Source organism: Mycetomoellerius zeteki, unplaced genomic scaffold (assembly GCF_001594055.1).
Source record: "Mycetomoellerius zeteki isolate Tzet28-1 unplaced genomic scaffold, Tzet1.0 scaffold64, whole genome shotgun sequence".
In the NCBI taxonomy this organism is placed as follows: Eukaryota; Metazoa; Arthropoda; class Insecta; order Hymenoptera; family Formicidae; genus Mycetomoellerius; species Mycetomoellerius zeteki.
Window position 1 is genome coordinate 835,338 of NW_017257654.1, and position 25,817 is coordinate 861,154.

Genomic DNA, 25,817 nt, shown 5'->3' on the forward strand with positions numbered 1-25,817 from the left:
GAACCGCATCTATAGATATATCTATGAGAATAATTTACTTTAAGAAAGTAATTCCATGTCCTGGAATTAACTATTTTAAATCGATTCTAGATAAAGGTATCTAAATTGATCGAAAATTTCGATCCTTGTCACAAAGTCTGATGTGCTTATCACTGGTATCCACAGTGTCTCCGATACGCAAATCAATACCCTTTGTATCGTTGTAACATGTCGGATTTTCCCGAGAAATTGAGTGTATGTACATGCATACATTACGGCTTCACACAGGAAAATTGAATCAGTGGTTCCACATATCGTTCGAGTTCGCAACACGCGCACAAATTTCTGTGAATCCCCGCGCTGAGATCCTTAGATTTTTCCACTAAATTGTACTTGGCTCACAGCTCCAGCAGATGGCGCCATTCGTCCGCTTGGTGATCGTTACAAACGTTCGTAGAAGTCGACGCGATGCAAAAGCGCGAATTTCGAGCGCGGATCATGCTCTTTCCGAGACGTTCAGAACTGCAGGATCTGATTGATCCAGTCGCGAAATTCCGAGATACGCGTGTAAACACCAGGTTGATTAGGCGCGGCGCAACCGATTCCCCAGCTGATGATTCCAGCAAGGATCCATCGCTTGTCTCGCGCTCTTTGGATGACCATCGGACCGCCGCTGTCACCCTAAAAAGGTAGAAGGTTAGAATATTAATGCCCACTTCCACCAATTAATAGGTTAACTTTAATCTCGGTTCAACTTATTCTTCGTCTCTTTCTAGTTCTAAAGATTAGAAAAAGACAAAGAGTAAGTTGAACCGAGATTAGTTAATTTATTAATTGGTGGAAATTAATCTACATTGATAGAAACGGGCATAAAAGATATATATCTTTTCATAATATAGATAATTCTTATATATTATTGTGTTAAGTAATAGTGTTTATAGTATAATAAAAATATTTAAAATTATCTTTAGAAGCTTGTAACGTCTTATCAATAACTTTCAGATAATTCTTATACATAACTTTTGCCTTTTGAATTCTTACAGAAAACCAATTTAATACTAAAAATTACTGAACAACAGTTCTTTTAATACTCAAAAGAAGTAATTAATAACTACTTTCGTACGTATTAAATTGTTGTAAGGAAATGTAGGAATAGTTACCTAAAAACTTATTATTATTGAAATAAAAACTTGTAGCAATAATATTACAGAATATTATTGCTACAAATTTTTATATCAATAATAATTCATTTCTAAGCAACTATAATGTTCGAAAGTATCTGTAAGTTATCTACAAGATATTTTAATTTTCTGAAGATTTTTTAAAACATTTTTATTATGACACAATCATATATGATTGTTAGAATAATGTACTATATTATCGAAAGATGTAAATTATGCGGATAATACTTTTTAGTTGCTATTTTCAATCTCGGAAAACTTGAAATGGCACGAACGACGATTTTTTTCATTTGTGTAAAATCGCCAGCAAAAACTGACCTCGCAGGAGTCGAATCCGCCGTTCCTCCAACCAGCGCAGATAAATATGTGTGGAATGTGCTCGATGTAACCCGCGTTTTTGTACATCGCTTCACATACGGTATTATTAATAACGGGTACTGCAACCTCCTGTAACACGGATGGCAATGGTCCCTCTGCAAAAATAGATAATTATATTTTTGGGCATCTGCGTGTTGAGTGACAATAATTTACCTTGTAGTTTAATGAAAATATTTCATCTAAAACGATCGATAGTTTTTCCTACTAATTAACACGTATCAAATATTAACACTCCGTTTGCAATTTCGGTCTTTCTTGACACAAGCAAAATTTTACTCTGAAATTTCTCCGAAATAAATGAGAGCGGAGTCTGATTCCTCCTCTTAAAATATCTTGTTACAAAATTATTTAGTAATATAATAGGAACTAGGCGGTGATCGTTTGAACTTTTTAGATGTAACCTTAATAAGGAAGGATAATTATTTGGTATACGACTGATATCACAAACCCTCGTTTTCGGCACGATACCTAAACTACTTCTCGTGTCACCCGAGATACCACAAATTAGGCACAATTAGGGATAATTATGGGATTGATAGACATTATTATTATCATATCCATCCTTCCATGAGAAAAACTTTCGTTTCATTATTAACATCTTACTTACTAATGGCTATTCTTTAAGTCTAATTTTTGAAAGCATTAAAAAAAGGTTGCATACTAAGTTCGGACAACTCAACAATAATACACACGGAAAGAATACTCCTAACAATTTAATTACGTTTTTTTACTGTTCCCTACATACCTTCAATATCGAAAAATTCAAAAGATTTTTTAAAAATAATAGAACAGTGCGTTTAGTCTACATAGGACTTAATAAACTAAGTCCCTTTATAAGAATACAAAAGGATAAATTACCTTCACTATTACATTCTAATGTGGTCTACAAAATAAATTGTCAAAATTGTGATGCATCTTATGTGCCAAACGAAACGGTTATTAAAAGCACGCATTAATGAACATTGGAATCACATAAATAGGAATACTACACAACACTCAATAATTACAGAGCATAGAATTGAGCACAATCACGATTTCGATTGGAACAATATAAAAATCTTAGACGAAGAAGGATTTAATAAAAGATTAATTTCTGAAGCGATCCATATCAAAAAGCAAAAAAATAGACTTAATTTGCAAAATGATACGGAATTGTTGGATCCGTTATATCATGATTTAATTAGTTAAGAGAAAATAATGTTTCCTTGTTTTATAAGTTATAAAATTGCATTATCGATTTTTATTCTATTTTGTTGATATTTATTCTATTTTAACATTTGTACAGTAGGCGTCATTGATGCCTTCCGGCTTGAAATTTATAATTTCCTTCGATCGTACATCATATCTATATACATTGTTAAAAAAAAAAAAAGAAATTTACTTTTTTCCGTTACATGTGATGGAAGCAAATTTCTTTTTTTTTAACAGTGTACAGGTATGTGTACGATCGGAGGAAACTATAAATTTCAATCCGGAAGGCATCAATGACGCCTACTGTACTTATAAACACTGCGAATCCTCTCACATGTTTTCAAGACATAGTTATAATCACATATCGCGCGCGCGCGTTATAACGGATCATCGTTATGTTGAATACAATGTAAGTTTTATTTAACTAATTTAATTAATTTTAACTCATTGATTATGCAAAGTATTTAAAAAATTTTCACATGTTAACTCAATTTCAGTTAAATTATGGAATTCCTGTTGGGTATCCAGCTAAATGCAACAGACGACAATAATCTTTTTAATTTTGGACAACAGCCTAACGATGATTCAGTGATTGTATCTTTTTACAACGTTTTAATTTGATTCCGATATTGTTGACTTATACATTGAATCTAATCTTTTCGTCGAAACATCTGTAATTGATGATTTATATATATATATATATATATATATAATATTTAGATTATACAACTGTGTCGGCTCTCGTTGGAATTATTATTCTTTCCTTTATTGATTTAATCTTTGGAGCCTTTTTCAATTCTAATTGTTAATATAATAGAAATGTTAAAAGGCAATCCTGAATTTATCTTTATATTTTGAAGGTCGAGAATAGTAAAAAAAGATTGCAGACATAGGGAATAAAAATATGATTGCAGACGGAGTAATTAATACGAAGATATAAATTCCAAGTTGTATTGTTGATTCACTTATTAATTATGATGATGCATTTTAATACCGTCGTAAAGTCTGCCCCAGCCGGTAACGTAGGCGGTACGACCAACGTAGGTTTCATCGTCGTCGGGCAGACAGATCGGCAAAACGTTTGGTTGGAATGGCAGAAGAGGCTCATAGAATCGCAACAGAGCAAGATCATACTCGAAAGTACGCGCATCAAATTGTGGATGGCTCGCCACAATTTGCACTCTTCTTTCCTGATATCCATATGGCTCATCTTCATTCGCCAAATCGTGCTCGCCGATCCTTAATAATAACTCGCTAGGCGGTACGCTGCAAAATATATATCAATGCATTTACTTACCGGAAAATTCCATCCGGAAACAAAACGCTGTTTGCAATTTTCCGTTGCATCTTAAATAATAATGTCATGCTATATGAAAAGAAATTAAGTTCAGCGTTGAAAAAATAAAAAGAATTCTAAAAAAGAGATTGAAACGCGATGACAATGTGAAGAAAAAAAATTCTAAAAAAAGAGACGTCGTGAATAGTAAAATCTAGAAAAAAAATTACGGAATTCTGATTCTCTTCTTGATTCTTTGAAAGGAACGTGGAGTTTCTTATGATGTTCTACTTTAAGACGATAATACATAAAATCCTGGTCACGCTTCTCAAATATATTAAATGAGAAAATGTTTATACAAGCAAAGACAATCTCTTTTCATCGCGCGAAGAAATCATAAGCGAGTACATGTTGTCGCGAAGAGACTTCACGGTGTAACGTTAAAGAACACCGTGGATAGCATGATGAGATGATCGTGCGAGTGGGAGACAACTTGATTATATCGTAGCCATGGCAAACACTTACCTTTCGACGCAGTGCGCCGCGGTAATAGCCCAGTTCTCGTTCAACAATGCCGCGCCGCATTTGTGTAGATACGTCTGCGATCGCCATTGACGTAATGAGATCTGCAAGGAAATTTGCCACGTGAGAAAATCAATCGTAGGTCGCGTAATGCGTTGATCCATCTACGCATTATCTTTAGTACGTAATAAAATGACTGTTGTTAACATGGGAAAATGTGTGTGTTATTATCACGATTATACATTTTTCTTTCTGCATAATATTTAGTGTAATCTATTATGACGATTGTCATCGTTCGACAGACGAGGGATCGAATTTTAATTTCTAATGATATCAGAAAGGTCAAATTTTATTGTATTTCTTTCTTAATAGATTTTTGGAAATTACGCACTTAATACTTAATTATCTTCAATTAATCATCAAATTTGTGATTTACATTAATGCATTAATGTTTAAGTAAAGTTTATAAATAACACCATAACAGCCAATGTTACGCAATTACGATATATCTGCTCTCTAAAACTAACTAACTCTGAAGAGTGAAATCTCACTCTTAAAGATTGAAAATTGAGACACTCTTTTTCAAAATTGATTCAATTTTCACTCTTTAGAGTGCGATTCCACTCCGAAAAATTTATAAATAAATATATATTTATTAATTTTAAGTGTGTAAAGTAACTGATTCTAATTGTTTTGTATGTGAGCTTCCTCAAGCTCACCTGCCAAGGCCATTTTCCGAAGGAACTTCGCTCTCCGCCGACGATCTTGGGCTCCGGAAACATTCTTCGTCCGCACACTGCAAGAACAAACAATGTCGAGTTAAATCGCATCAGTCCCAATTGGACGGTCATGTTGGAGAACGGACGCGCTGCGTTTGTTCGACTGTATGAACCGGTACCGTTGCGCGGATGCGTCGCTCACATAATTCTTTTGTCTGCCCGTAGGCGAATTAGAATTTTTCTATCGACAATATTGTCTGCGTACTTGCGACACTCGGCGCACATTATCATTGATTACGAGAAATTACTGACGTTAAAATTTACGACTGTACTATCATTATTTAAATTAAGTTCTGTTATTTCAACTTAGATGATGGTAACTTATATAATGGCATACAAAGTGATCAAGTCATCGATAATTTATGAATTAAAATGTTTCCTATACTGTAAGTAATAGGACACAATGCGATTTTAACTGCTTAAATAAACTACAGTAAACATTATGTGATAGTATTAAAAACTAATTTAGTTGATGTATATAACAATAAAAAAAAATTTCGAAAGCTTAGAAGGAAAGAACGGTTTTGTTAAAGTATCTAAAAATTTAATTAGATACAGATCTGAAAATAATTTGGATTAAAATAATGATGTAAGACGCTCAAGCTAGTTGCTATAAATATCAAAATTTTTTGCAGCATTGCTTATGATACTTGAATTTTCTGCATAATTATTTTTATGATCTAACAAAGCTATTTTCAAATATGTATTTAGCTAAATTTTTAGACACTGCACAAAATTGGTCTTTTCGTGTAAGTTTAAGAAATCTGAAAATTGCGACATATCAAAACAATGATCAAGAAAGACAGAAAATTCTTGATGAGGACATATTTTCTATACTTACAATTAGAATTGTATTTTACATGTAAAATGTGCATGTGCGAGTATTTGTTAGAATTAATAGAGACGTCTGCCTTGTCAAAGACGAGAAGTTTAATTAATATTAAACTTGACGTAATCCGCAAAGAGAAGATGAAAGCATCGTTATACGATCAGAAGTTGGATCATCTTCAGGATTTAACTGGGACAAAATCGAACGGAATAACGTGAATTCCGACAGTGATCTAAATCCAGTTCCGCATTTCACCCGTCATTTTGTTTTTAGTTCTAAGACTAGTTCTAGTCGAGTAACGATTCGTTCCAGTCACCCAGTCTGGGAACGGTCTAATTTCTTTTATTCATGCACCCGCTCGCTCACGTGAAGCGCACGTCGTAGTATTACACCGTAATCCGTTCAACATTTAAGTATTGACCTTGTTTGTAGTCCGACATATTGAGGGTCTGCATTGATACCGGAAGTTCCGTGACGATTGTAACACTGGCAATCGTTGACAATAAAGTTGTCACCGTTGGTCTCTTCATGATGTCGGGGATGATACTGCTCTCTGTTATCGGTTTGGCTGGAAATCCGAGAAGTATAATATAAGATTAATTAATCAAGCATTCATTACATTTCGCACAAAATAAAAAGCGATACGATTTTTTATATAAAATTTATACAAAATTGAATTGCATTGTATTTATATACAATTGAATGTGTTGTTGCAAGAATTTTCAACAGAAGGAAATTCTGAAATATAGTGTTGTTGCAATACTAAAATTTACTGAAGAACTTCTAGTTCTTTCTTGTTATTTAGACTTGTTGGAAGATATTCCTTCCAAGTTGTTGCTCCAGTTGCTCATTTGCATGATTGCGTTTGCCAATTCTTGAAAGTTCGCGAGCAAATTCGCAAACCGCAGAGTGCTCACAAAGGCTACAATTAATATGTCTTACAAGAAGTCAAAGACTGGATAGGGGATTCCGTAACCGGTTCGGTCGACGACTCTTGAGTCTCCGGTAACTTTTGGGTGGTAGGCGACTGGATCATTATCCAGCCATCCGGAGTTGTTATCGGCGACCAATCAGTTTCCGCTTGTTCTGCGAAACGAACAAACATAATAAATATAAAACCTAATCGTATTTTAATTAATCGCAAATTTACTAGAAGTTACGATTCTTTTCTTTTAAGGGAATCAGGGATAGATAACTTATCGTAATAGCTACAATTTGTTGAAAAAATAAATTAAATCAAAATTAAATAAAAAAGAAAAGCAGATATGAACCAACTCGGATATCAGTGTGTAATATTTACAAATTATTTATTAATCGTAGTAACTAAGTAAAAGCATGACGTTTCGATAAGTGTGCAAATCGAATATATTTAATTGCAATGACAAAAAACATGATTTATGATAACAAAAATTAATAATATTAAGACGTAGAGCAAAGTATGAGAAAAAGCATTAAAAAAACTACTAGACAAAGTCATACATTAAATAAAACCGACAGTGCACGTTTATGTTAAAATAAATTAACTTTAAAATTAGATAAAAGCTCATCCAGTACACATATCCAGTAGGATACTTTTGCGATGTATGTGAAAAAAATCAGAAGAATGTTTTCTTCAAGTTCATGGACCTGTGTTTCTCAGAAAATGTTAGTTTCAAACAGATATACTATGCTAATTGAATACGATGCGAACCGGTTTAATTCTCCAATTTGGTTGTGAGAAGAGCGAGTTCTGTTTTTTCTCTTGCAAGGTAGCGAAGTGAATCATAGTTATTAGAAGATAATTCGAAGTCTTGCCGCTCAACGAAATGGATAGAGATACACAAGGGAGAGATGACCGTAATTGCGTCGGCGGAAAGTCCGGGATGGTCGGTTTGTGAACCGTTACGACATTATGACATTCTATCCCGACGACGTGTCAGAGTGCTGCGCTATTGACATGGTCCACATAACATCTCTCTACTCGATTATCTTTTCTAAGGTCCGGGGAATGACCTTGGCTTGCGTCCACAATGAACTCGGTTCGTTTAAGTCGAATAAAGTAACCGCTTGTCAAATGAACATAAAATACGAGATGGATTACCTACCTACTTATATAACTCAACATAACTCACTTTCGCGCTGCATGCATTGAGATGCAATTATATTGCTTAAAGAGATATAATATCTCTTATGTGTTTTTTAAATAAATAATAATAGTTTATTTTTTAAATAATTCTTCGGATTGAATATTTTATCTGAAGAATTATTGTTAAAAAAAGACATTATTATGGACATTTGAGTAATCCTAAAAAATGTCAATTTTTTAATAATGTTTCCAAACTTTTGGATTGTATACTTTGGAAACAATGGACAATATCCTTTTGAATAGCATGATATTAAAATTGAACACAAAAAAACATAAATATTGAAAAAGGCAGAGTACGAATATATATATACGAAAAGTAAGATTATTTCAGTTTATATTTAATTCTTTTTACTCGATAACAAATTTTGGTAGAGTATTAATGTTTCTTTATACTTGGCAATGGGCATAATGTTTAAATCGAATAAATATATGTTTACATTTAGAGTAAATATTTCGTTAGTACTATTGGAATAAATATTTATTTGAAATCTGCAAATTTTTTTTTCAGTGTAGTCACAAATCTTATTTATGCTTCCTTCGTCGCATCGAGCGACCCTTCGAGGAATTATAGGAAACGTGATTAGAAATCTTATTCATTCTATGCTAATCGGTGAAATCAAAGAAAACGATCGTTCATTGTGTAATGCGACGCCCTTGTCGTCAGTAGAAAATCATGATAGCGATTCACGTTGTATGGCATGGCACGCTGTATGCATCAAAACTGGGAATAGCGAAATCCCGTTAACGGATTACTATGTAAATTTAATGTGCTTTTGCTTTTGCCTTTTGTTTTAGATTGACTATATTAATCATTAAAAATTAAAAATTTTTCTGGTTTCAACGTGATGAGAATCAATGTCGAAAATAATTAATACGTTACGATTAATATTACAGTTAAATATAATAGTTGAAATAAGCTATTGATTATTGTAACTTTATCAATTGTAATTGATAAAGTTATTATATTCTGATAAAAAGAAAACTAGAAAGTAATTAACTTTATTCACCTGACGATGTAGCTACCGTTGATGTTGACGTTAACGTTGAGATTGACATTGGCGTTGGCGTTGGCGTTGGCGTTGGCGATGACATTGGCGTTGACATTGGCGTTGACGTTGACGTTGACGTTGGTGTTGACATTGACATTGATGTTGATGTTGACGAAATCGTTTTGTTGGGCGCCTTTGTAAAAACTTCATCAGAGTTGGAACTCCACGTTACTAATCCTGGCGAGTAAGTAGTCAACGGGATCTCCTCGAGGGTGTGATTAACATTCTGACCCTTGGTAGGAGGTACGTGGGTCGAGGTGCTCTCGTTTCTAACGGTAAACGTTGATATCAAACTCGAGATGCTTGTGGTAACCTCCACGATACTGGACGTGTTCACGGGAAGCTTCGTCAAGGGTGTTGGTTTCGTCGTGCTGGGTCTTGGTCTCGTAACGCTAACTGTTGAACCGACAGTTGACGATAATGGCTTCGTTCCCTCCGTGATCGTCGTGGTGCTAGTGTATTCAGGTCTAGTAGTCTTCGTCGTCGTACTAGTGGTCTTAGTGGGTTTCAGCTTCGTTGTAGTTGACGATGATGGTTTAGTCGTGGCCGGTGTGTTGATTGTTGTTTTAGCCGTTGTCGATGGTCTAGCGGTGGTTGTTCTGATCGTCGATAGTTTTGTTGTCGTTTTTAAGGTCGTCTTCGGCGTTGTCGTTTTGGTAGATCCTTTATGATCCGAATTCGTAGACGCAATGGTGATTTTTTGAATTGTATTGGTAGTTGCTGTCGTTGCAGTCGATGGTCTAATTCCTGTGGAGGCTAAAGTACTTTCCGTTGCTCGATTTACGCTTGTACTGGAAGATCCATTGCTGAATGAGCCAGAGGTTGAATGAGGCTTAGTTGTCGCCGGTAAAGTGGTACCGAAGCTGGAATTCGTGAGAGGCTTTGTTGGAGTTGAAGGTCTCTTTGTCAACGTAGTGGGTTTCTTTGTAGTCACCACTGGCCGTTTTGTTGTTACGGTGGTACTAGGTCTTTTGGTGCTAGGCTTTCTGATAGTCGTCTGAGTCAGTGGTTTAACCGACGTCGTATTTCTTGGTGGGAATCTGGTCGAAGGCATCACTTTCTGCGTGGTAATTGTGAGAACGTTCTTTATCGTATTCGTGGTCGATTCGTGTTGAACACTCGGTCGAGTAGTAGAAGAGAGTGGTTTTTGAGAGTTCTGCACCGTTGGTTTTTGCACTGTCGTGGAGACAACAGGTTTCTTCGTGATCGTTTCCGATGTGATAGTCGTCAGTTTCGTTAAATTTAGGGTGCTAGGTCGGAGAGTAGAGTCTAAAATGGTGGGTTTCGTAGGTTGTCTCGTTATACTTGGCGATATATTTGTTGGAATATTTATAGTATTGTTGGTTTCCTTCAACGTGGCTTCCGTGCTGGGTCCGGCAGCATTTTGCACGGTTTGGAATGTCGAGAGGCGAGTAGTCTGCGTAGTCATTTCTATCGTTGTGATCGTTGGTTTCTTTGTCACGAACTTCGTCGTGTCTCTCATCGTATTTGCTGAAGTCTGCGTGCTTTGCGTATTCAAGAATCCAGATGTTGTCTACAAAATTATTAAATTATTAAATTAATTATTAATGTAAATGGCAATAATATTTTAGGTAAATTAATCTTCTAAGAGCAACATTGACTGACTAACAGAATTAATTTATCTTTAATTAATTTAAAAAATTATTCTGTTTACAATTGAAAACTTTGTGTATCATGATGCAGCGTGTGGCATATATTTTAAATATTAATACAATGTATCTTTAATGAAGATTATCATTAAGAATCATTAAGAAGCTTATACATCTTGTTAATAAAACGAAAATTTTTATTCAGCGAATTTATTTAATATGCCAATGGTTATTATACACACCAATATATATCAAACAAAATTACAAAGTTCCTGCGTGTTTAAAAGTTACACATATTACATGCTCATCATTAACTTATTTAATGAAAAACTTTCTTTCTTTAATCCTGCATGAATCATATCAATTGTGAGATCACACGAGCTATTGTATTTATCTCAATGACCTCATTCAGAGAAAGTTATTACATATCTGAATGAGCTGAGAAAACATGTTTCATTTCTTTTCGCGTATTGTAATTCCAAACTACCACTTTTTACCATTATTTACTGTCGTCTAAAAACTTATTTCTTTTCTTAAAACTAAAATTTACGAAATAAGATAGAGTTATACAGTAATTACATATTAACTTAAATAAACAAACAAGCGAATTATTTATTATTAACCCACGTTTGTTTTATCGAATATTAAGTTCGCTGTGGATGATTTGACAGGGTATAGTTATTCGCGAAGGACGTTACTTCAATTCCATCGAATAGTCTCTAGGAACTCCAGCTGTCATACCGCTCATTTCTACTGACACATGGCGAAACGTGGTAGCTGGCTCGCTGCTTCATTAGCAATCATCTACTTGCCGGGATTTGTGAAGCCTCGATTGGTTTCTTTTCATCGGTCGGCTTGGGCTTCGTGAAATACTCCGGTATGCCGCTGCTCCCGATAGGCCTGTGAGTCGTGACAAATGGCCTTGGCGCCAGCAGGCCATCATCGATGCTGTTGTCTTGCGGGAAGATGTCCGGCTCGTCGTCAATCTTGCAGCAGCTACCGAAGTAGAAACGATCGATGCAGGTACCAAGATGCGTGCCATTTGCTTTCGCGCAGGTAAACGCAAACATGCACACACCGGTCTCACCGCTCCTGCGTGACACGCAGGGCAAGTGTCTGATATTTCTTCCCGTGCCTGTAAGAACGAAGGAATTCTATCATTTTACATTTATCTATGACAAGTCGATTTCCGACCAACTCCATTAAACGGTTTTTTTTTCTTAAACGAGTTATTTTAACCCTTCGATGCTACATTATATGCCGTTTTATCATAGATACAACACACTGTGCATTACATACCTAACCCAACTTTGCTTGCTTACCTATAATTTGCAAAAATAAACATTTAAAATAAACACCAACTAAACATAACATAATATCAATTTTATTGTTTATTATCATTGTTTATAATTTGAAATTTTACCCTCAAGTATGTAACTATTATGTAATACATGTATTATATTGCATTTACATTGTTGAAATTGTAACACATTGATGTTATTATTTTTAATTAATGTTTGATTAATGTTTGGCTGTAACAAATTTTTTTCAATCTATAACCGCCAGTCATTAAAAAATGCAACGATATCGATAAAATATATATATGTATCTTTATTAGTAATAAAAGTTATAAACAAATAAAGTAAATAATAGTTTAAAAAAACCATTTTTTGAAAAAAGCCGGGTATAATCGAGAGTGGCACTGAAGGATTATAAATATTATTTATATGCTGTTTCTAAAATGCCAATTCTTGGCTTGCGTGCTCGGAATCGTATTAATATCTTTTTACACAGTACTCTTTCCTCTCATCTAATGCTTTATAAAGATAATTCGCCGGAACTTGCCGCCGCGATATCTCATACGTGATTCTCTCAGGCGATAGATCAGGATTCTTCCGTTCGAAAGATTATCTCACACATTAATGCGAAAGTAAAGACTTCTTTACAGGGAGAAAAACTCCTATAAAATAAAATATTACGAAGTGATGCCTCGAGATGGAATTCTCCCCGAATGGCCGTCAACGGTGGTTAGATAAACGCTTCCGTGTTCTCTGATCTCCTCTGAGAAGTATATATCAACCTTCACCCGGCGTCTATAACTGTTCATTCACGATGTACGTTCTACATTCCTGTCCGTAACATTTTGCTCTCGTATCGTCAACGTATCTGCTTATAATTCTCTCTTAATGATCTTGACTAGTCAACTGCGATCCTCACCGCGGATGATAGGAGACGCGAGATAATTGCGAAACTGATTCATATATTGAAAATATGACGAATAGCTCTGCAAACGTCTATATTAAGCGGATATGTAAAGAGAGACACAATGCGAGGGAATAGCGATAGAAATAACATGATTTCAACCTATCAGAAATCGGATATATCGAAATACACAGTTTCTGATAGGTTGAAATCGTGTTATTCCTATCGCTATAGTTATTCCCTCTAGTGTGCCCGAATACAAAAATTTGTAATTGAGCTCCAAATTGTATTTATTCAAAATTTTCACATAAAAAAAATGAAATCTTATTTTAAATTAAAATTTTGGATTTTCAAAAAATATTTATTCACATAAAAAAACTATGAATATTTAACTAGTATTCATATTCATTCAAACAAAATATAAACTGAAAAAGAGAGCTGGAATAAGCAATCGTTATCCCTTATCCCTTAACTATAACCGGCACTTTGATGACTTTAAATAAAAAAAAATGAATTTTATTTATTTTTGTCATTGAAGTATTCAGATTTTATAAAGGAAACTTAGAAATTTTGAAAAATATTTTAGAAAGCAATACATTTTTTATTTATAAATATTTATTTGATAGAGCCATACATATTCCGATATAATTCCGGTTACATCACAGTAATGTATCGTATAGGTCGCGGATTAAGAGCACGGTGTAATTGTAGCCGTATTGTTTTTATAGATTTCTGTTTTCTCTTGTAGACTATGTGCAGATAATACAGAGTAAAAGTGAATACGAAACGAAAATATTCGTAATCATATTCAAAAAATATTCATTCAAATGAAATGAAAAAGTATTTATTCTCGTTTCTTGACGAATAAAAAAGATGTTTTCGAATGAATATTTTCAATCATTTTTTATTTATTTATTCGAATATTAGGTGTATTCACCGGACACACTAATTTCCTCGCATTGTGTCTTGGGCTTAAAATGATAACTGTGATATTTTATTAATACGGAAATTATTAGCTTGTTGACAATATTATTTTATTTTTATGTATCAAATTTATCAAACTTGTTACAAGTCTACAGATATCATCTGTATTGGATCTTAAAACAGTTGTTGCTACCGGTAAAAAATTGAAGATCACATTTACGCATTAATCGGATAACAGGAATCTTTTCTGGGTCTTTAGCGCATTATGTGTCGACACAACGGAAAGTGGATAAACAAACAGATGTCATGTAAAATTTTTAAAAAGTCACGAATATCAGAGGCGTATAACGGAATGACAGAAGTCTGCTTTGACAATGATTCATACGGTCGTGCGATACAGTTATCCACGAAAGACACGCGCCAAAGGAAGAGATAAAGAAATATGCTCTTCGCTCCGAAATAACACGTGAACTTTCGGATATAGACGAATAATATTGCATCAAGACTATAGAGAATACATAAAAAAAACAGGCACAACGCGCAATGTAGTGGCAATTTAAATTAATCAAATTAATCAGTTTTTTAAAGTATAGGAAATAAAATGTGCAGTTCGTCGACGTGATCCGAGCAAAGATCAGAGTAAGAAGATGTCATAGCGCGCAACTCTCGTGCAACAAACGTCATCTTTGACTATTAAAAATTTTAATGGGATCATAAATCTCGCTGGGAACGACCTTCAATTTGAATTCTTTCATGATTTTAAATCAACGATCGATTGTAAAATACTAATGCGTATACGGCGTATGCCGCATTATATCGGGGAACGAACGAATTGATGTCAGGCGAGGCGAAGCATCTCGGTACCGTTAAGTTTCAATGTATGGGCTAGTTGCCCGACCCAAATGTGGGTCACAGTCATAGCCTAATGTAACAGCTCGTTTCCCTCTAAGACACCTCACAATCTCTCTCTCTCTCTCTCTCTCTCATCTCTCTCTCTCTCTCTCTCTCTCTCTCTCTGCCACTAACTTTTCTTTTTCTTTCTTTCTTTCTCTTCCTCTCTGAGGTCTTTGGCCTAACGAAATCGCCGTAAACATTCCAGGGTGCTCCGACTTGGTATGATTAAACTTGATGATCATATTTGACCCGAGATGCTTGGATGGCGCGTTCTCAATATAAACATGGAAAACCCATGAACGTTATTCCCGGTATACTCTGTGTGCACACCGTGCCAAAGAAAGTGACAGATTACTTAGCGTGGTGAACGCGAGACTTTACGTTGTTGAGTTAACGCTACGCCAAGTTTAGACGAGAGTATAAAGGAAAGAGACAGAGAGATTTTATAATATATAAAATAGAAATTGGATGTCTACCATGAAATTAAACGTCCAATTGAGATTTGCCTTTTATCTTAATAGGCAAATTGCCTAATGTGTCAAATAATCAGTAGTAGCAGGAATTACTGACATACAACAGACGGACTGTTGTAGTTTGTGTACTCTAAACTGGCACAAACGGGTCGTTAAAGCGTCATAGTTTTTCAGCTACAGTTTACTTTCTTTTGCCGTCATGTCGGGTCGACGGACGTTTCGTGGCTAGTGAAAATCACCCGTAAAATTGTTTGCGGTCCCAGTGCTTGCGCTACCGGGTCAGTTGGTCAGGCTCGCTCGCCCAAAAAGTTCTGAACGCCCGGTCACCCTTCCGCGTAGAAAATGTGTGCTGGCGGAAGTGACACGTTAGTTAGTCATCAGCATGAAAGAAAGTTGACGACGCCTTTATGTAGCTGGCGGAATTTCAAGCGGTGCCAGATCATACGGGAGTGCGTAAGCGTGTGTGCGTGCGTGCGTAAGTGTACGCCCACGCGAAGAATTTCACTCGCGGCATAGTTCATTGTAGGAAAGTACTTTATCTGATCGTGGCAAACGTCACTTGGATACGGAAGTCTCGCGTGATCTCAAGGAAGAAGACCCATATCGTCGTATTGTCATACAACGATTGTTATAGCTGTAGAAATAACATCGTAAAATTGGGTTTATATAAGAAGAGGTTAAATGTCGTATTGCATGTGCATGAGCATTTTAATTAGACACAATAAAGTACGGAAAGAACAGTTTTGTTGAAGTATTTAAAATTTTAGGTACATATATTATGTGATCTGAAAATGTCTTCGGATTACCATGCAGGATGTTCAATATGAAAAACCCTGTAAAAAGTTTTGATATTTTATCAATCAAGTTTGAGAGCGTTCTACGATAATTATTTTGATGATCCAACAAAATCAGATTTGTATCTAGTTAAATTTTTAGATATTTCAACGAAATTCTTCTTTCCGTGTATGAATGATGATGATTCGCGGATAATCATCTCGTGGATTTCTGTCGCCGAATGGAAACGATCACACGAAAATCGACGGAATCGGGGGACGATGGGAACGGAAAAATCACTGTAAGTCACGCGGCTCGATGACCGTGGTTGACCCACTTCTACAGAAAACTGACCAGTCCGCCCACGTTCCGTTCGAACGTGAATTCAAGGTAGGTTCAATGCCGCTGCACGACGGAGACGGGGCGAGCGCTTACGCACACGCGTAGATCGGACATCGCTGTGCCGGTTACTGGTATTTGTGTACCGATCCGTTACTCAGCTGACATACGAGGAAAATGCAACAGCGTGAAAGAGCAAGACGAGCAAAGATATGTTGTCAGTCTGTAAGAATCAACATTCTTCACAACTAACTCGTCGTTTTAATTGATAAATATGCATATTTTGCTGATTCTAGAAAAACTGGGAGAAATGTTGATAGAAAATAATTTCCTTTTATTATAAAGAATTATTATAAAGAATTCCTAAACAAGAAATATTTTTTTCGAATTTAAATCGGTAAATACTACTGTTTGCAATGTTTACGTTGTTTGAGATTTTCGTTCAAAAATATGATGCGGCTCAAAGATATTAATAGATCAGTAAATTTAAGCAGTGTCTTAATATCGTATGCAATGAATAATTATCATAAGAGGCATAATTTTGAAAGAACGCAGTGAATTTTTATCGGTTAATTCTGTTACGTTCGCGATTATGTCTAATTAAAGCTACTTATTATAATCGAAGGTCGATATACCGAAGGCACCACGCAATTTCCGTAAGACGACGTAACGGCAATTTAATTGAATTACGTTCATTAAACACCGTGTATTACTGCAGAGAAACTCTCCAAATTGCGATTGATGCTATCTAGAAGAAAGCTATTGATATTCTTCCAGCGAATAATAGAGCGAACTAAAGTACTTACTTCCCGGTTGAAATTGAGGAACGTAGATCGGGCTGGCGATAACAATAGTATAGATCAATATATTGCCGATGATAACGATGGACCAGGCCTGTTTCCGCCGGTCGCACATCTGAAATACAGAAAAAGAAATTAGATTTACTTTCTAGAAAAGCTAATCTTTTTCTTCTGAGATTCTTATTTTGGGATTCGGTCGTTGTTCCGTAAGTTGCGGATGAGGAGAATTAATACTTATGAAATATAATTTTGTATAATAAAATAAAAAGTAAAAAAATAAGTAAAAAATTTTAAATTATATGTTGAGAAATTTATTACGTTTCGGCCTGACGATTCCCTGCGACAACTCTGTTTTCCCTCATTTCTCTAAATCAGTGTTGCGCGGGGTTTTCTCTCTCATGACCCTCCCATTACCTTTCTCAAAATAGTTTCGTTATTTTTCTCGAAATAAACAAAATATCATCGAAGAAACGTTTTAGTAAGATCATAGACTTCGGTGAAGATTTTTGCTTTAACCAAACCGTATATCTCATGTATGGCTTGCCTGCTTTCTTATGCGTATACAAAATAAGAGTAAGTATATATATATGTGTGTGTGTGTGTGTGTATGTATCTCGAAGCGCAGAGTGATTCCGCAAATATATACAGTGAGTGTAAAAAGTATTCGTGCAGAAAAAAAACATTTTAAAGAAATCTTATTTTTAGAGGGAGAGTAAACATTAATTAGCAATTTATTAATAACGAATAGAATATACTAATTATAATTACAATTACAATTAGTTCCAATGGTTACATTACAAAATGTTAAATTATGTATTATTCAAATTAAAAGAAATACGAATACAATAAAATAATATAATTCTTCATGTTAGAATATTTGGATTGTATATATATATTTTTTTATAATAATTTTAAGAAATATACTGTCTATTGTATTTATAATTAGTAAATTGTTAATTAATGTTTATTTTTTAATAAATAAGGATTTTTTACAAAAATTTCCTGTATACTTTTTATACATACTGTAATTTATACGGGTAGTTGCAATGCAATCGCCAAATTATTATCGCTATTTGTATTTCCTTTGTTCTTTTTCTCGATTATTACTCTTTTGTGAAATAGCAAGAAAAACAAAATTCTTCAAGATTCTAATTTCTTATCTGAATGATCTGATCTTAATCTTTCTCGTAATTAATAATTCATTCCAAAACTTACAAAGCAGATCCGTTTACTGGTAATTAATTTAAACAATGTCGACTGTGACATTCGCGGCGTGACGATTAATCTGGGAAGGTTCGCACGAAGAACAGACGGAGTGAAGAAGACTCTTCGTCTGGATGTAATTACATGATGTAATAGCATTTAATTATAGCAAGACATCAGTATACTCGTGTCTACGCTTTAACGTTCATTCTTAACAGCGTGATTCGTAGACGGCTCGTTTCAGTTCGACCGGATGCTGCTTAGTCGAGCCACTTTCGACCGTCGTGTCATTTACATCTCTTATAATTACGGCGATAATTTTAGTACGGATTAATGCCCTCAATGTCAAAATGATATAACTCATTTATCTTTCACGACAAAAGTACTAACAAATGGTAACACAAATGGTTCGACTGCATATCGTAGGCACCAAGCCAAGTATAATATGCTTCTATGATGCAGAACTAAACACGAACATTATATATTATTAATTGTAATTATTTGATGATTAAACACGATTTTCTTTGTAACGGCATATTCACATTCTGTTATCTCCAAAGTTATAAAAACTGTTAACGAATAAATGATAAGGCAGAACCAATTGCTCATCGTGCATGAAATTGTATTCTGGATCAATAATTCAGGTCTCTCTCTCTCTCTCTCTCTCTCTCTTTCTCTCTCTCTCTCTCTCTCATGTTTTTGTTTATCCGTGTAACACATTTGAAATGTGATTAGGTACATATATGTCCATCATCTGATTTTTTGAAAACTGATCGAAAACTAAATTACAGACACAGATAATATTGTTTCATAGAGCATAATGTAATTTACTTTTTATCCTTTTTAGACACACGGATAGAATTGTCTCTTAAAATTTACCTTGAAAATATGATAGTTGTGGTACAATACAATATTTACAAAATTTTTATCATGCACTTCAGTAAAATTAATCAAACTTATTATATATTTTATTGTAGTTTTGTTAATGAATGAGAGAAATTTACATAAAAAATTCTTCAAAATACATCCCGAGCAGAAATTTTGATCAGGCGTTGATATGGATCTGACAAGCTTGCCCTGGCGCTCTGTATCCTCTGAAATATGATGCTAATCAATAATACTTATTTTCACAATAAAATTTCAGTGTAGTTTTAATGAAATTTTCTCCACCACTATTATACTATTCGAATTTACTTATTGCACTAGTAGTATATTTTTATGCAAGTTAACTTAAAGCTAATGATTTTATAGGTTAAGAAATCTGTCATATATAGGACACATTTTACCGCTTCCTGATAAGACATAAGACCCAAATTCCTGACTAGAGTATAACCTATTACTTCCTTATCATGGCCTGATTAGGCTCAAGTAAGAAATTTCCGACTAAGACATATCCTATTGTTTCCTAATAAGACATAAGACCCAAATGAGAAATTTCTGACTAGGACATATTTTATTACTTCCTTACTCAGGCATGCCTGATAAAATTTCTCGGGATGTTGTCCTAAGACTACCATATTTTCAGGGTAAACTTTAACAAAAAATTCTCTCCGTGCGAGATTTGTTTGTTGAAAATCCTAGTAGAGAAAAAGAAATTTGGCGGAACATATAAAACTTATTGTGAACTGCACGATGTTTAATAATTTTAAAGTTACATGAGCCAGTAATCGTATTTTACATAATTTGGTTTGACGAAAGACGACGCCTCGGCTCGGTCAACGACTGCTTTATAAAAAAGGTCCACTTTACATTCGGTGAGTGTAACATCGATAATAATGAAGAAGCAGGGGAAAAAGAATTTTTTTTTAATTTATCAGGAAAAATATTCTTCAGTTGATTCGTTTCTGAATTACGAAATCGAGTTTTCGTTTTCGATTTCTAAATTCCTAGGATTTTACATCTTTTTTTTCTTAGCCGTCATTTTAAGGTATTAATTATTTAATCACTGGTGATATGATAATTATTCGATAAACGTATAACCATGCAATTCACACGAATCGGGTTACAGTTATTCAAAGGCAGGAATTTGGATGTAACGTTATACTTCGCCGATGACGTAATTGCGAGCGGTAATCATTTGTCGATGAACAAGTCAATTTAATGTTTTATTTAGTAAAACTTACTAATAATTTAATATTTTATTTAATAAAACTTATTAATTTTTCTAATTAGTTAATGTTGTTTCACTAAATAACTAGTTGAGATTAAATTTAATTAATTTTAAATTAACTAAGTAATAATTAAGTTAAATTAAAATGTATTAACTTTTTAACTTGATTATTTAACTTTTAACTAATTAATTAATTATTACCTCTTTTTTATAAATAGTAAAAAGCCTTCTCTCTTCGCTTGTAAAGTCCGAGCACACGACGTCCGTGCTAATTGACTAGAACGAGGCATACGTAATTCGAAAAAGTGCTGGGCGAGTTTCAATCGATTCGTTGAATATGCTTGATTGTTAAATGCGTTAAACTCTCTCCTTGTAAGTTAAATCATTCATGAATACCATTGTGCTTTATACACAAATTTGTGACTCGAAAGCCACAACATATATATAATCATGTTTTATAGAATGAACGGATGATTATTTTAAAAATAAATTCAATTAATTTATGAATTTTATAATTTTATAGCAATATTAATAACATATTATAAAGTAATATTATTATTCTTATTCTTTTGGTTTTCATTCTTACTTTTATCTATTCTTAGTTTTTAAGACGCACTTTACCACACGAATCTAAGTATTCTTTTCTCGTATTAGCGTATTAATTACTCTTTTAGACATTTATGGAATTGATGCTCTCCTTCGCGTGACAAAAAATTGCACATCCGCCGACAATAGCGTGTCTTAATTGGCGGACGAAAGCGACTAGAACGCACGTGCGTGGCGTATACGCGAGTAGAAAAAGCTTTTGTCGTAACGTAGCACTCGCGCAGTAACGGTACCTGCCACTTTCATTTGTACTCACGTATCTAATGCGATGCGCACATGTGGGTTGGCGCCGAGATACACTCTATACGCGCAAATAAAACCGTAAGTCTTAATTCTAAGCGCTGCGAGCCGTGCTCCGCATTAAATGATTTCTTTTTAATGGATATATAATATAGTTACGCGAGCACATCAGATGTGGCGAATCAGATGTGTGCGCAAAACCAGAAAGTTCAAACGATGCCAGTATTCTTCAGCTACTATCCGTGAAAATTATTCAAGAACATTACGAAATCATTTGATATGCTCATAAGCTCGTTATATTAATCGAGATTTCACAAGGGATCGATTTAAAAACCTGTTACTTTTCTATTCAATCTCTAAACCCCGCTTCGCGTATTGGTTTTTAACTCTTTGAACCACATTGACGGTGGGTTTATTGAATCAACTCAATTATAAATCTCTTTGTCAAAAATGACAAATAATTCATTTTTCTTACATGAAAATTTACTGAAAACTTGAATTATTTTTATTAAAATATACTTAGTATTTTGTGTCATTTTGATTCCTTGAAGTTATTTAGTTCCCTTTAACTGACACAGTTAAACATTTAAATTAAATGAGTCTTGCAGACGCAGCGTCAATAACTGCACTAGAAAAAGAGTCTGTTTGCATTAATTGAAACTGTAGTGGAAAATGGACAAATCACAATTCCTAGTGAATTAAATCTGTTATAATTTTAGGCTACATTTAAAAACGTCCTCTTCGAAGAAAATTTTACTCGAAATAAATAGTACACGTAATGTATATTATATTACATCGAGTATTTTTCTCGGAGAGGAAGTTTCAGAATCTAACCCTAGCAGAAATAACTAGATATTCTGTCATGATAAATTCTGACTTAAACATGATCGAAATTAACTGATGGTTCGTTAATTTTCAACCAGAAATTTTTCTGTACATGTTATAGATTTTAGCATCAGCTCTGGAGGGTTAATATATTTGTTACAAATATTTCGAGACAAACAATAACGCATGTTATATATTAGCGTTAATTTATATCGTTTTAAAGAAGCATTTAATGACTATCTCGAAATAAACAGATTCGAGGAATACTAGAATTTTCTCAGGGTAAACTCTCATGAATTATGCATGAAGCTGCGTAAAATCGGGACATTAGTTTACACATACGCTCGCCTGACCACGTACGAATGAAATTCAGTTGAAATGAGCTAATATACCGCTATTCTAAGGAACATGCGGCTAACTTCGACAACGGATTTGCAATATGTCCCGCTCGTCGATACATGCCGCAACCGTATACATACATAAACCCTTGGATTGATTATTCGCAATAAACCTTGTTCATCAAGCGGATAATATTGGTATGTGCAGCCACCGTAGTCTGTTGTTCATATGTTTTGCTTGGCTTAAGCTTAACCAAGTGTGGTTTTCGCATCTCTCTACTTCCGTCTTTCTTTTATTTGATCTTATATTTTAAAGGAGATATTATTTATGAAATCAACCTATCTGTCTTCAATCATTGAAACTTTGATTTTTTATAATCTTGTTAGAATAAATACAAAAGTAAATATCTAAATAAAAAAATAAACTATTAGATCTGTCCGTAAATATTGTTACATATATTTAACAACTATCCGTTGTCATTCGTTCCATCTATAAGTTTATTAATCGATTCGGAGTCGTGTTTCTACTTCGAAAAAATTAATAATATCAATAACTTTTTTAGCTAGAGTTTATTAAATATTATGAAATGTCGTAAAAATGTCATAAAGATGATTCTTTGTTCGGGAAGAATTTAATGTCATTGATCTATCAATATATCGACCAATCATCCATCCGGCCGCAGAAACTATAAAAAGCATTAATCGCGCCGATGCCGACTTGGAGGATCAAGGACAAGAGACCGCAGAGGAAATCATCTGTTCGACTAAGTTCAGTACCCCCCGTGACTAGGAATCCTATGGCAGTACAGGAATCACCAATCGCACGATTAAATCATTTAATTATTGTGAATTATTTCTGAAGGTGCATTGCCCTCTTATAAAAAACGATATCATCGACCATCGACCGTTGTCTTAACGAAGGTCACTCGCGCAAGAAAGTATGACGCTTCTTCATATCTCGGGACCTTGAGACAGAGTCGTAAGCATACCTTGACTGACACCGCTCGACAGATCGCTGCTGTTGTTTCTGCTTCTGCTTTTAACGTTGCTGCAAAACTCCTTCAAGTTGTCAAACTGTACGGCGATACATTATCTCCTCTCGATGATGCGATGGTCGAATTAAGTTCTCGGCACGTTCTCCACGAGATCACCTGGATCACCTGACGTCAGTCAGACTCAGATCTCGCACCCTCGATCGCAAATCCCCGGTGAACAGCTGCGGCCACGTGGTCGAAGCCTATCGAGTGGTATCTCCCACGCCCGGCGCCTCCCCGTTTCATCTGTGACCTTGTGACCTTCACGGGCTTTGGAGAACGCCCTTCAACCGATCTCGGGACATCCGCTCGGCAAACACGAGATATCATACGTCGCGTGCGACAGTCAGATTCGCGACAGGAATTCGTGGATGGGAGGAAGATACCTCTCAGAGTCACAGCCGCCGGCTCGACCTGCTCGCCACGGCTGGCACCTATCGAACTGGTTTTGCTCGGTTCGCGACTTCTGGATCAACCGATCCTGGTGTTCGCTTGTGGGCTCGCTCCCCCTGCACGAAGAATTGGCAGGCCACGACGACACGCATCGACCGAGCGCGCGCGCTCGTTCGCGTCCTCGTGAGAGAGAGAAGTTAGCCCCCACACAGGTAAGAGGTAAAGCCGAGTAGGTACAAACGACGGCAAGCTAAACTGCGGGACAGCCGCGGACGGTAGACCGTGTCGGGGCCGGCGCTTATCGTGCCGACGGGGACTCTAGCGTTCGGGCAATTCTCGAGGTAAGGTGGTGGCAATGACCGTTCTCTCCCGCGTTCTTCTTCGTCTCTCTCGTGAGCGAAACGTCCCGACCTGCTCCTCCTTCTTCTCGGCCCCTTTTCCATCAACCTGTTGCGGAGGTTCCCTCTTCTGCCTCCAGCATTACCACCACTACCATCACCACCACAACCACCTAGACTTAAGCATCGTCACTGTAGTTAGCTTCCTCTCCTGCTCGTGTGTTGTTCCCTCACCCTTGGTTGCTTCTCTCGACTTCCCCACTACGACCTCGTTGTCATCGTTCGCAGGTCGACAACGGATGATGGCTCGTACTTTGTCAATGATGTCTCCTTTACGTTAGTTCTTACATTTTTTCTTTTTATTTTTCTTTTACTTTTTCTTCCCGATTGCTCCTCCGATTCATCATTTTTATTAAAAGACTGCAGTGTTTTCCTATGATTACTATTTCATATAAAAAAGGGATCCTGGTTAATGATAGCCCTTCGCGTATTCGCAATGTAACACAATAATTGACATAAGAGAATTTTTCTTATCAAATGTTTTTTGTTTGACCAAGTCCAGTCGTCTCAATCTTTTCCTAATGACTTATTCGTCATTAGACAAATAGTAATTTTGCTCCGTTATAATTTCACATGTTGACAATATCATATGAAGATGCATCTTACAGTCATTTTTCAGTACTATATGTAACAATATGCTGACATTTATCTGAGTATATAAACAAATTTGTTGTAAAACTTTGAAAAAACTTTGAAAAAAAATTTTGTTGTAGTATTACGTTATACAATCTAGCTATTTTATCGGAATGTAATTAGATCTCTCATTATTTTACAAGAATCAAATATATTTTACGTTATGTCAAATTTTGATTACTTGTACCACATAAATTTACTAATATAATGTATATTTAAACAATTTTTTTTATTTTTGCCATTAGCCAATATATTTGGATATTTAATATGTGAAAATAGAATATTATGTAACAATTTTCTGTTAATTTTTCGAAATAGCATAAGACAAAATAATTTCATAAATAAGCACATGTCCACCTTATGGCATATACATACATTTCTCTGTGATTTACCTGCATCAGGTAAGTCTTTACCTGTAGAACCGTCACACGGTGAGTATTCGCCACGTTACGTTTGTTTAATCGAAATAAAATGACCTCGATGTTTTATTAAGAAGAATGAGCTAATTAAATAATATTATATTTTACTATTAATAATATTATATTTTATTAAAATAAGAAGTAATGCAGAGAAATTAGTATTAATGGAATAAGTTAATAAATTATGTTAAATATATTCTTGATATTCTTTGTACAAAAAGAAAGCCTGAAACAGTAATTTTATAATTTATCGCGTAACTTTGTATAATCATTAGTGCTGCCGTTTAATATTA

The 25,817-nt window shown here is 35.0% G+C and overlaps 2 protein-coding genes across 3 annotated transcripts in view; one reads left to right on the top strand and one right to left on the bottom strand.

Moving 5' to 3' along the window:
* The window catches only part of LOC108728771 (neuropeptide Y-like), a 99,536-nt gene that overhangs the window by 67,431 nt on the left and 6,288 nt on the right, over window positions 1-25,817 (top strand). The window contains exon 1 of one of the 2 annotated variants that reach the window (XM_018457523.1): window positions 24,346-24,415. The exons of the other annotated variant lie outside the window; for it this stretch is intronic. The gene's annotated coding sequence lies outside the window, so the exon portion shown is untranslated. Of the gene's footprint in view, window positions 1-24,345; window positions 24,416-25,817 lie in introns of those variants that run through there. 2 annotated transcript variants of the gene reach the window in all.
* Np (serine protease notopleural) lies at window positions 68-24,178 on the bottom strand. The gene is made up of 11 exons (XM_018457456.1): window positions 23,637-24,178; window positions 17,332-17,440; window positions 11,732-12,054; window positions 9,268-10,843; window positions 7,078-7,221; window positions 6,557-6,703; window positions 5,247-5,323; window positions 4,531-4,631; window positions 3,724-3,995; window positions 1,479-1,633; window positions 68-660 (listed from the first exon to the last, which is right to left on the bottom strand). The coding sequence occupies exons 2-11, from the start codon at window positions 17,438-17,440 to the stop codon at window positions 496-498; spliced, it is 3,069 nt and encodes a 1,022-aa protein (XP_018312958.1). The 5' UTR covers window positions 23,637-24,178; the 3' UTR covers window positions 68-495.